The 11930-nt window shown below is 40.7% G+C and overlaps 2 protein-coding genes across 2 annotated transcripts; both read right to left on the bottom strand.

Moving 5' to 3' along the window:
• Nucleotides 1–6033: 6033 nt before the first annotated feature.
• Nucleotides 6034–8820, bottom strand: LOC149242837 (uncharacterized). Its single transcript, XM_089371035.1, has 4 exons — nucleotides 7701–8820; nucleotides 7333–7409; nucleotides 6338–7227; nucleotides 6034–6166 (listed from the first exon to the last, which is right to left on the bottom strand). Exons 1-4 carry the CDS (start codon nucleotides 8818–8820, stop codon nucleotides 6034–6036), a joined length of 2220 nt encoding a protein of 739 aa, XP_089227161.1.
• A 7-nt stretch (nucleotides 8821–8827) lies between these two features.
• Nucleotides 8828–10036, bottom strand: LOC149242836 (uncharacterized). Its single transcript, XM_089371034.1, has one exon. It carries the CDS (start codon nucleotides 10034–10036, stop codon nucleotides 8828–8830), a length of 1209 nt encoding a protein of 402 aa, XP_089227160.1.
• Between the last annotated feature and the right edge of the window lie 1894 nt (nucleotides 10037–11930).

Raw genomic sequence — 11930 nt, 5'->3', positions numbered from 1 at the left:
CATGGAAAGGCAAAAACAATGTTTTTGTGGTAGCAAGTATGCCCTGGTCTCAGTTCATGGTCCCAAGGATGGAGAGATGAGATCAAGGATTGCTTGATGGAATTTTTGCAGATCTTTTTTATTACCAAACTCTCAAATCAACTTGAAGCATGAAAAGCTATTTTAATCATCGAAAACAACCTAAGTAGCAAAGCAAGATCTTAACCTAAATAGCAGAAATTATTCTATGAATGCAAGGAAAACACATAAAAGTACATAGAGGAGGTACTGGCACTTGGGTTGGGCCCAACCCCAAGAGCTATAGCCTCCTAAGGAAAGCTCAGAGCTGGTGCAAAGTGAAATTTATCTCCATTACTAAAAAAATAATCATGTCACAAAAATGTTTACAGCAAGAGCTCGAAAATGAGCTGAAAGGCAGAGCATCACTAAAGTGCGAAAAACAACTATTCAATAGCTAAACTACCAAGGCTTGAAGCCTTCCTACTTATGCACCATGAGGACCTCCAATAGCCCTCCTTAACTTGAGGGGCTTGGCTACTCAAAACTACAAGTAATCAGCGACTTGACAAAATCTGCTCGGCTACCCTTGGAAATCATCTTTGGTGGTCTGTTGAACTCCGAGATTATGGTGGAGAATTCGAGGAAGGGGCCATTTAGTGCAGGAGACATGCTTCCTACTAATCCTCAGCCTTGTTCCCTCGTATTTGGCTATCAACTGGCTCATAAATGCTTGACCTTGGTCCAAAAGATGTCCAAAAATCTGCAATAAGCACGTATTAGACTTTGTGGTCAAGTGACTATTCTCATTCATGCAATTAACATAAATATATTCAAAAGCATGCATAAAACTATGAAGAATGGTGGATTAATCGAGAATAATAGGCAAAACGAGCCCAATATGTTACCCATTTTTGGGGCTCATTAGACATCCAAATTGTGTCAACACGTTTTCGAACAAGAACTTTGGAGCTGTGGTGGTTGTGAAGTCTTTGACCGGGTATGCTTTCGCCCATCACGTTAGGTACCCTGTCACGGTGATGATGTAGCATGCACCCATCTTTCTTTGAGGTTTGATTTGTCCCACAGAGTCGATTACCCATTTCTCAAACATTTTCAGTGTCATTTGTGGATTTAACGACATCTCGTCCCTCCGAGATGGTTTTCCAATCCTTTAACATATATGGCAAGCCTTACAGTGCGCTTTCAAATCCTAGTGCAGGTTTGGCCACTATAACCTTGCGCGAAGAATGTTTTGTGCAGTTGCACATCCTGCATAGTGTCCTCCTGTAGCACTCCCATGTGCTTCTGTGAGGATCTAGCTTCGTTCAAATTCAGGTACGTATCTTTGCAATATCTCATCATTTCCCATTTTGTTTAGGTGTCCCGCGATGAAATATTTCAGTATTTTCCATACTGAAATATGCTTACAACCAGAAATGGAAATAAACTAGCTAGGGCGATGGTAGCTTATCTCTGAGAAGAGATGTGGTGGCTACATGCCTCTGAACTGTAAAGGCTACATTGTGGCGGACAATCTGTCCTTTTACAAAATATGACTTGTTACTTATAGTATTTTTCAGTTACAATACCACGGGTCAATTCCATGGGTGAATGAATACCATGGGTGGATTTTACAATACCACGGGCAGATACCATTTACAATACCATGGGTAAATTCCATGGGTGAATGAATACCATGGGTGGATTTTACAATACCACGGGCAGATGCCATTTACAATACCATGGGTAAATTCCATGGGTCGATGAATAATATGGGTGGATGAGTACCATGGGTTGATGCCATTTTTCATTCAGATCATGCAATGCAGTGATCTTACCATCATGTTGCAATTAAGCGTTGTTACTTTGTGCAGTCGATTCTTCCATAACTCTATTTCTTCGTCTGAATCTGAAGTGCAGGAGCTTCTGCGCTCCCACGAAATCCTACCATCTATAGTTAGATTCACCCAATCCTATTCACGCGCGGTTATCTTGTAGATGCAATCGAGGTCGTCATCACTATCATCATCGTGCATTGGTTCAATGTATTGTGCTCGCTCGGTGAGATCTAGCGGTACTACTACGTGTAGTGACTTTTTATCAAACATCATTTTGCGCTTCTTCAAATTTATGTCTCCATTCATATCAGTGGCCCAGTATATGCCCAATAGCGCGAGATATGGATTGTTGTCATCGACAATCTCTATCACTTCGAAATCCGCAAACACGCTTGCACCTTCAATATCCACCATTACCCCTTGCACTCTCCCCATGGGTAGGATCTTCTGCTGGTTTTCCATTCACAATTGACTAGGGGACCATTGCAATGTAGGCCTACCCATATGCTCCCATGTTTGCTTTGGCAGCACATTCGCGTCTGATCCTAGATCTAGAATTACTTGATCCATTTCATATTCCCTGATTTGGACACTCAATCTCAATTCCCTTCCTCTTCACAATGCATGCTTTCCAAGTTTTCGCACCACGCGTGGTGCTCCTGACCCAGTGCACCTAGCAATAAGTTCCTGTAGTCCTTTTACCACCTTGTTGTCGCACAACTATTTCATACATGTGTCCAAAATGGTAGTGAGCATTGAAGGATCCATCTCCAAATCTACTTGATCCTTACTACATGAAGTGGAGGCCTTTGTGATGCTCTTCTTACCTTCCATGAATTTCTCCTTTGCATGCTCCAAATCAAATTTAGGTTCCTTTGTCAGAGCTTTGCCAATCCAAACACCTTCTTCTGGCTGCTTACCTTTATCATCTTCAGTTGTGATACCACTTCTGAGCACTATGTTTACATTCAGGTCTTCTTCGCGTGGCTCAGACCTCATCATTTGCAAATTCTGAGTCGGGGAAGGCTGGAGTACCACTTTTTCTCATAACCTCGCTATCAAGGTATGGAAATCTTCTACCTCATGATCAAATTGAGTATAGTACAAACATGATGTTCTTGTCAGATTCGTACAATCATGAGCATAGTGTCGGGGCCCTCTACAATTGTAGCAAATCAGTTTTCTGTGACCCCTTCCTGGTCCCATTCCACATCGTCCGCGCCCCTAAAATTTAGCATGCGCCATTCTTGCATTTGGGTCGAGGGCTCGCGTCTCAGTCTGTACCCTGTAGGTAGGATTCTGATCCATCATGAGCTCGTAGCTTCTGCAGGTGAATTCATCATGGCCTACCAACTTATAGAAATTACAAAAGAATTTCTGGGACATCTATGTATACTTCTGCAATAGATGACAATTATCTGTAGTGTGTTTTCCTCCTATCTGACAAATTGTGCACATTAATGTAGGCGTCGTGCTTAGTCCTGCTTATGCATCAGGTCTTAATGGCATCAGCCCTCCTCCTGCCAAGTAATTCACGAATACTGGACAATGGTCCTTGTCATGCCCCTGGCCTTTGCATTTTATGCACCATACCTCCTTGCGCACCTCTAGCCAAGGTGTTTTGTCTTGTTTCAAACTTTGCAACAGGGAAAATTTTAAGAACCCCCCCTAAATTTATATATATAATAAATGGGCGAATCTCCATGGTATATAGGAAAAATGGAAGTCGATTTTATCAATAATATAATATGTATATATAATTTTTTGGCGAATCTCTCACTAGACATGGCGAATATTTTACTCAATTATAAAATCTTGTGTTTATTGAATACACAAATGAAATCATTGCATTTCTTTAAAATATCTTTTGAAATCAAAATTACCGAAATTACATATCGATAACCTAGTGGGTGTAGGATAAAATTCACCTTGTCATTCACAGAAAGCATGAGAAAAAAACTCAATACTATATATAAAACCAAGAAAAATTTGAATTCATCACTTCTAGGGACCTCGTAACCACCCTGCCAATACACAAGTATGTTCCTATTTGCAGTTAGAAAAACTACCCAAATTAGAATCTGTTTACTCCAGCATATGTTGGAAAGTTATAGAAGGATGACTAGTGCAATCAATCCATTCCTTTTAACCCTGGATTTGTTTCAGTTTAAAACAGAAGTATACAAATATACTTGTCCAATGTCTATGCTTTAACCATTCACCTTAAGATGTTTTTACAATATAATTTCCTAAGTCTATTTAATATCTTCATTATCATAAAACCAACCTATATCCATTTTAACTCCACATCTACCACTCTTAGGGGGATGAAATCTATTTATCCCTATGAGCACTTGGTAGACCCAGAATTAAGATGGATCTAAGATGATAGAATTTCGCCTTTAAATAGTCTATGCGCAGATGAATACCATGGTAATACCATGGGTTATCATAAACCTGGAGCTTAAAAATTACTATTAGTAATTTACAAAAATTAATAAAATTAATAGTTGATTTTTATTTTATTTTTTATTTTAACCAAGCCCCGAGAGGGATCAAATATTTTTTCACTCTATGCTAGTTTGCATATCACGATATTTGATACCTCTCGGGGGTTAGTAGATCCAGAGTAAAGATGGATCTATGCTGGTTTAATTCCCCCATTTAAATAGGGGGCATTCCAGGTGAATTCCATGGGTCAATACCATGTTCCATTTTGGTGAATACCATGGGTCAATACAATGTGCCGTTTTTATTTTTATTAATAATAATGTTTTTTTGCATGGTATTAATAACAATCTAGTCCATGGTATTTGTCCCATAGTATTTTTCCCATAGGTTTCACCTAAATATAAGGCATTTTTTGAATGTTCGTAAATATAAGGTGATTTATGGAGTAAATATAAAAAAATGTTTTATTTGTTTACCATACCTATCGTTTATTTATATTTTTATTAATTTACCATACCTCTTTTACAAATATGGTATTTGGCCCATAGGATTCACTTAAATAAAATCTCTTTCTTGAACCTTCATAAATAGAACGAGGGTTATGGGCTAAATATAAAAATAGGTTTTATTTATTTACCGTACGTCTAGTTTATTTATATTTTTATTTATTTACCATACGTTTTGAGTAAGTATAAAAAGACGTTTTATTTATTTACCCTACCTCCACTTTACTTATATTTTTATTTGTTTACACCCTTGGAGGTATATAAGGTGACATATGGAGTAAATATAAAAAATGTTTTATTTATTTACCATACCTCTCATTTATTTATATTTTTATTAATTTACCATACCTCTTTTATAAATATGGTATTTGGGCTTTTGGCCCATAGGATTCACTTAAATAAAACCCATTCTTGAAAATGGGCGAATGGATTCACTTAAATAAAACCTATTCTTGAAAATGAGCGAATGGAAGGTTGTAACTCCTAATTTCAAGGGCTAAATTTACCTTTTTTACCCTCTCCCTTAAAATAAGGTGGGCTATTTGAGGTGATTTGTAAAAATGTACTATGATACAAAATATTCGCCCACTAAAAATTTAAAACCCCTTAATTTCGCCAAAGGGCGAACATTCACCCCTAAAATTATCCTTGCTTTGCAATTCTAGACACAAATTTTGTAGTTGTGCGTGGATTTGTTGGACTCATAGACCAGGATCTTGTATAGGGGTCTCATGCAGTCTCATTGCCATCTCCAAGGCCTAGGTGGAAATCTTTTGTTGTGACAATGACGTTCTTAAATGCGGTGTTAATGATGCTACAAGCCATGCACAGTGTTGTCCATCCATTAAAGTCATGTTGGCTTCATGAATCATACTCTTTAGTCTCTGGTCCAAATCCCAAGGGGTCTCACCCGGGAGCATCGTGATCTCCTTAAACCCGATAATTGAATGTGTCCCCGACTTTTTATTGCTAAATTCCTTGTTTAGCGCGACCTTGATTTCTATGATTCCTGCATTTGGATGATCATTATAATGCTTAATATACCATGTTAATGCGCAATTCTACAACACGCTTACCAACATTACCAAAATATATGTCTCTAAACAGTATTCTGTGGAAAAAGAACAGTGTATGAAGAAAAAACTTAAGTAACGTAAAAACTGGAAAGTACATATATATACAGAAACGTATATAATCGCTACAAAACTGCTGTCAAAAAAGAGGAAAAACGGCTGTTGTCAACGAGTCTGTGCATAAGGAGCCATATTTGATATGACTGATTGCCCCTGACGGATCTCCTCTATGGTCCAGCTGCCCATATCCTGTTGTAAACCAGCCTTAGATAGCTGGTCTGCTTCCTCATTCTTGTCCCTGTAAATGTGGCATATAGAAAAAACATTAAAAGATGCCTTTAATAAAGAAATTTCTTCAACAAGAGTCCTCAAAATCTGATTTTGACAAGATGCCTTTCCATTGACCCAATTTATGACATTTAGAGAATCCCCAAAAATCTGAATAGTGTTTATGTTTTTGTGAAGTAGCCAGCATAGGAGGTAGCGCAGAGCAGATAATTCAGCATAGTTATTAGTGCCTGTACCCAACCCAACAGAAGCTTTCAATGAATGTTCCGGATTGATATGAATACACAGGCCAGCTCCAGCCTTATTGTTTTGTGAGGCCCCATCAAAGAAGCCACATGGTATGCCTTCCTGAATGTTGATTTGATTTTGTTTTGGTTTAGGATTTTTAGTCTCAGGGGGCGGTAATGCAGTGTATATGGCAGCAATGTTAATGGCAATGACAGTAGAAGGGGTGTCCTTGTCTTGAAAAATACTTTTATTTCTGGCAAGCCAAATTCCCCAGCAAAAGATCAGAGGCAAATTTCTCAGGTTTCCCTCCGGGAAGTCATGCCACCATTTCCTCCAGGCAGTCTCCATTGAATCATGCCCCCATTGGGCTTTTATCTTGAGCAAAACAGTGACCTCCTCCCAAATCTGTCTTGAGACAGCACAAGTTATGAAAAGATGATTTATGGATTCATCTTCAGACTTGCACAGGGGACATCTACCTGGCCCAACTAAGAACCTTGCCTGTAAAATTTCCCATGTTGGAACCTTCCTTTTTAAGATACACCAGTGGAAAAGCCTGGCCTTAGCTGGACTTTTGAGTTCCCAAATATTTTTGGCCCACCATTCCGGAACTCCCCAGCCTTTCTGTCCCATTAAGAAGAGGTAACCATCTTTAGGAGAGTATTCCCCTGATTTACTCTGAGCCCACATTAAGCAATCATGTTCATCTTTTATCCTGACATTTGAGCGTTTTAATTCTTTGATGTATCCCTCCCACTCAGCCTTCCATCTAGCATTTATCCCCAGATCTACATCATCCTTCCACGCCTGACCCCAAATGGTAGACTGTCCAACCTTCTCCACCTGATTTATAGTAGTAATACCTTTACTATCCAAGTGTCTGAGTATCCCTGGTGATAAGGCAAAATCCTCATTGCATCCTACCTAAGGATCTCTGCCAATCCTGACCTGTCTTCCATCTCCAACTTTCCAAGCTAGTCCTTGTTCGATCACTGAAAAGGCTTCCACCGTGGCCTTCCATATGGCTGATATATTTTTTGTTTTCTTATTTTGACTCCGAATCCAGTCTTCCATAGGTATGGGATCAATGTACTTCCTTTTCACCACTCTAGTCCATAAATTTTCCATAGTTATTAGCCTCCAGCCAGATTTTGCAGCTAAAGAGAGACTAAACTCGGGAAGTCTCTTGATTCCCCAACCTCCCCATTCTTTTGGTCTGGCCACTTTATCCCAGGCTACCCAAGGTAACACTGAGGACTCCTTTGAACCCGCCCATAAGAATCTATAACATATTCTCCTGATTTTCTCCAGCACACCTTTGGGGATCCAAGTCAGTGTGGCCCAGTAGACCGGAATAGCTAGAAGAACTGATTTAATAAGAGTCAGTCTCCCAGCTCTGGATAACCATCTATAGCTCCAATGTGATATTCTGGCTTCAATCTTAGCAATGAGCCAATTCCAGTCTGCTTTTTTGTAGCCTGCTGGCTTTAACCAAAAACCCAAGTATTTGAAAGGAGCATCCATGGGCTGTATGGGAAAAGGGAATAAATTTGCCAGACTATTCCTTTCTCTTCTTTCAAAATCTGCCACACATGCTTGGGACTTTCTTGAATTTATCTGCATTCCAGTGGCTTTTAAAAAAAGATCAAAAATGCATTTTAACTCCTTTAGTTCATTGGAGGAGCCATTAGTGAAAATCAAAATGTCATCAACAAAAAGAAGGTGAGTGATGAAGAGATTGATTGCTACCTCGATACCCTTTACCTTCTCCACTCTTCTGGCTTTATGGATCAGTCTACTTAGCCCTTCAGCCACAAGAAGAAACAGAAGAGGTGACAGAGGGCAACCTTGTCTGAGTCCTCTCTGACTGTTGAAAAAAGAGGAAGCTGCACCGTTTACCAGTACTGCAAAGCTGACATTTGTGATGCACCCCATGATCCAGCTAACAAAAGAGTAGCTGAAGCCTAGATGTGTCAACAACATCCGCAAATAGAGCCAGCTGATCCGATCATATGCTTTTGATAAGTCAATTTTGAGCACAACCCCTTTCTTTTTCTTCAATCTGATACTATGTAATACTTCCTGTGCAACACCAATGGCTTCATGTATTTGTCTTCCATCCAGGAAGCCAAATTGTTCCATCGATATATTTTGTGACAGGATGGGAGCTAATCTGAGGGCAATAACCTTTGCAATAATCTTGTAGATGCAGTTACACAAAGATATTGGTCTGAAATCTTCAAAACTTTCTGGATCCTCCTTCTTCGGAATTAGAGCAATAAATGTTGAGTTGAAAGGTCTATAGACTTCACCTTTCTGTCTCGACTCTTCAACTACTTCAGTAATTTCGGATCCAATTTGGTCATAAAAATGGAGAAAAAGTTCTATAGTCCAGCCATCCGGGCCTGGACTCTTATCCTTGCCCATGAGCTTCATAGCTGCTTCACTCCTCCTTAGTGACCGGAAAGGACAGATCTTCTGCTTCATTATCCTCAATGAACCTAGGAAAGCATTGCACCGTTTGGAAAACTTCTGCAATAGTAGCCTCCCCCGAATCAGAGAAAATATTCTGAAAATGTCTTTTTCCTAACCCAGAAAGTTCTGGGAAGGAATTGACAACCCTCCCTTCTTCATCTTTAAGATGCCAGATAGTATTTGCAGCTTTCCTACCTTTTGCAAAGTTGTGGAAAAACCTAGTATTCTCATCCCCAGATTTTAACCATATTGCCCTACTCTTTATCCTCCATTCTTCTTCCTTATCCAAAAGGATTTTATTTTGTTGCTTTTCCAGATGTAGAATTCTATCTTTGGAGGACTGTGAATAATATCCATCTACCTCCATACTTTCCAACTGCGCCAGTTCCTCCCTAATTTTCACCATCTCCTCATTCTGTTTCAGTTTTCTTTCCTTTGCCCAGGAGATTGTGGCTTTCTTCAGTCTTTTAAGGTTCTCCATAAACAGAAATCCTTTATCCTCATCTGTATTATGAGTAGGATGGATCCAAGTAGCATTAAACAGATCGCAGAAAGAGGGATCTTGAAGCCAAACAGGATTGAACTTAAAAGGGGCAGGAGGTTTGGGAGGAGGGAGGGAAAGGTCTAGATAAACGGGGAAATGGTCCGAGTTTCCTCTTTCCTCAACCCACTGTCTGAGCATTGGAATTCTGTTAATCAAAGACTCAGCTACCAAGAAGCGATCAAGTCTTTTTGCAATGTGTTCTTCGCCAATTCTTCTGTTTCTCCAAGAAGGCTTTAGTTTGATCGGGGATGGATCTATAAAATTATTATCCGAGATGAGGTTAAGGAAGAAATCTGAAAGAGGGTCTTCTCTAGCAGATGGTCCCCAAGCTTCAGCTCTGCCTATGGAAAAATTTAAATCTCCACCCATAATCAACAATGGTGTTTTCATCACAGATTTCGACATCAGATCTTCCCAAAATGGTTCCCTGCCCTGACAGGGCCCATAGACATTTACTAAAGAGATAGGAAAAGAGAAATCCGGGGAGATAACCTCCATGCCCATAACATTTTTCATCCCCCATTGGTTTAAGACTTTTACCCGGCCTTCTTTGATTCCAATAGCTATGCCTCCCGAATGACCAGTAGAGTCTACAGCAGAAAACATCCACCCAGGCAAAAGGGAATTTAGCATGGCTTCTATCTCAGGGGCCCTCCCCAAAGTTTCTTGCAGGAAGATAACATCTAGATTAGAGTTATTTATCCACTCTTTCAAGGCCAGTTTTTTAGGTTTGCTGGCCAAACCTCTGCAATTCCAGGATGTCAAGATCATTTTATAACACTTTCAGGGGGATGGGTTGCTCTAAGAACCCCCGGGATAGAGTATTGTTTACCATCTGCAACATCAAGCTTAGCTTTAAGTTTTGCTTTAGACATATCCGATTTCCTACCTCTCTTATTTTTAGGGCAAGCTTGTGAAGAGGTCTGTCCCAATCCACCTAAAGTCCCTTGGTCACTATGTTTCCCTCCCATAGATCTCAGGTTATATGGACAGGATGATCGATGGGCTAAAGGTGAGAGGGGAGGCCAATGAACTTCACAGTTTAAATCCAGAGCAGGTAATGCATCAGCAATAGTGTCTACAGTAGGGGATATGGAAATAAGACCAGTTAATTCATCAACATTATGTTCTGGTACATTACAATTTGGTAACGAAACATGTGAAGGAATAGAAACATGTTCGGGAAAAACATGAGAGGAGAAAAGAAACCCTGACATACCCTTTTCTTCGTCTTCACGATGATCTTGGTTTACCGGATCTGCAATCTCCTCCGCGACTTCCACTTCTTTGTCAGGTTCCTCCACAGCAACCTCCGGGCAGATTACGCTTTCCGGGCCTTCCTCATGATGCGGAACAGCTTCGCCCGCAGGGACCTTAACCATCTCCTCTGCCTCCATATCCTCTGCTCCTTGCATCTCTGGAATATCATTTTCCATGGGCATCTGAACAGTGGTTTGTATTCCCCTGTTCGCTGACGACCGCCGGAAATGTCGCCTTCTTCTCAACTGGGGGCAGTCTTTTGCCAAGTGCCCATACTCATGACAGAGATGGCATCTGAACGGCAGATATTCATAATCTAAAATTTGCTCAAAAACGTATTCCTTATACTGTAGATTTATTTTTTGTGCCAAACCTCTGCTCGGGTTAAGGAGAGCCAGGATACGCGCCATCGTTCTATCCTTTGTTTTCATAAAAGTCATATCTGCCTCCAAATACACCCCCAATCTATTACCAATGGTTTTAAACACTTCTTCAGTCCACAGGAAGGAAGGTAAGCCCGGGACTCGAACCCACACAGGGAACTCATCCGTTCTCTCCTTGAAAGCATCAAACATGGGAGTCCATTTCTTTAACAGGATAGGAATGTTCCCAATATGCCAATTGCGTTGGAAAACCCATTCTGCCGAATCTTTATCTACAAAACTGAGCTTAAACCAACCCTTCCCTAGAACTTGGGCTTCAAACTGTATCGGTCTGTCCCTCACGAAACAAGACTCACCCCATACTTGCAGAAATTCAGATGAGTATTTCTTACCTCGAGCTCTTCCGACCAGGGTGCACTCCGCGACAGCTAGGGTTTCTTCGATAGACACCTCCATCCCAAGGACCAAATTGCCTTCAATCTCCTGAGATCCAATGGGTCTTTGCGGTTTCCTCTTCGCCCCTTTGTAGCTCACATCTTCCACCGGCGAACCATAGCTCCTACGACCATCATTTCTTTCTGTATTTGCCTGCGAGATGCCCCCAATGGTTTCTATCTCCGGCTGCGACAGGTCCTGACTTGTCAATCCTGCTTCGTAGTTCCCTGAGGGAGAAAAGCCCTTTGCCAGTCCATCAGAACCTGCTCGCTCCCCAACAGGAAGTTCTCCGGAGCCGATAGCAGAGAGCCCTTTTGATGAAAGAGGTTCCTTTGGCAGAGAAACCCTAGAAATCGAAGGAAGACCCCCAGAAACCCTTGTCAGACTGTTACCTGCGGAAAACCCTAATTTAGATAGGTCTTCAAACCCCTTGGACGGCGGAAAACGTG

Source organism: Pinus tabuliformis, chromosome 8 (assembly GCF_031772625.1).
Source record: "Pinus tabuliformis cultivar Carrire ecotype Pingquan chromosome 8, CPIR1, whole genome shotgun sequence".
Taxonomy (NCBI): domain Eukaryota; kingdom Viridiplantae; phylum Streptophyta; class Pinopsida; order Pinales; family Pinaceae; genus Pinus; species Pinus tabuliformis.
The sequence above is the reverse complement of the archived record's forward strand: the minus strand, read 5'-3'. Positions and strand labels throughout refer to the sequence as shown.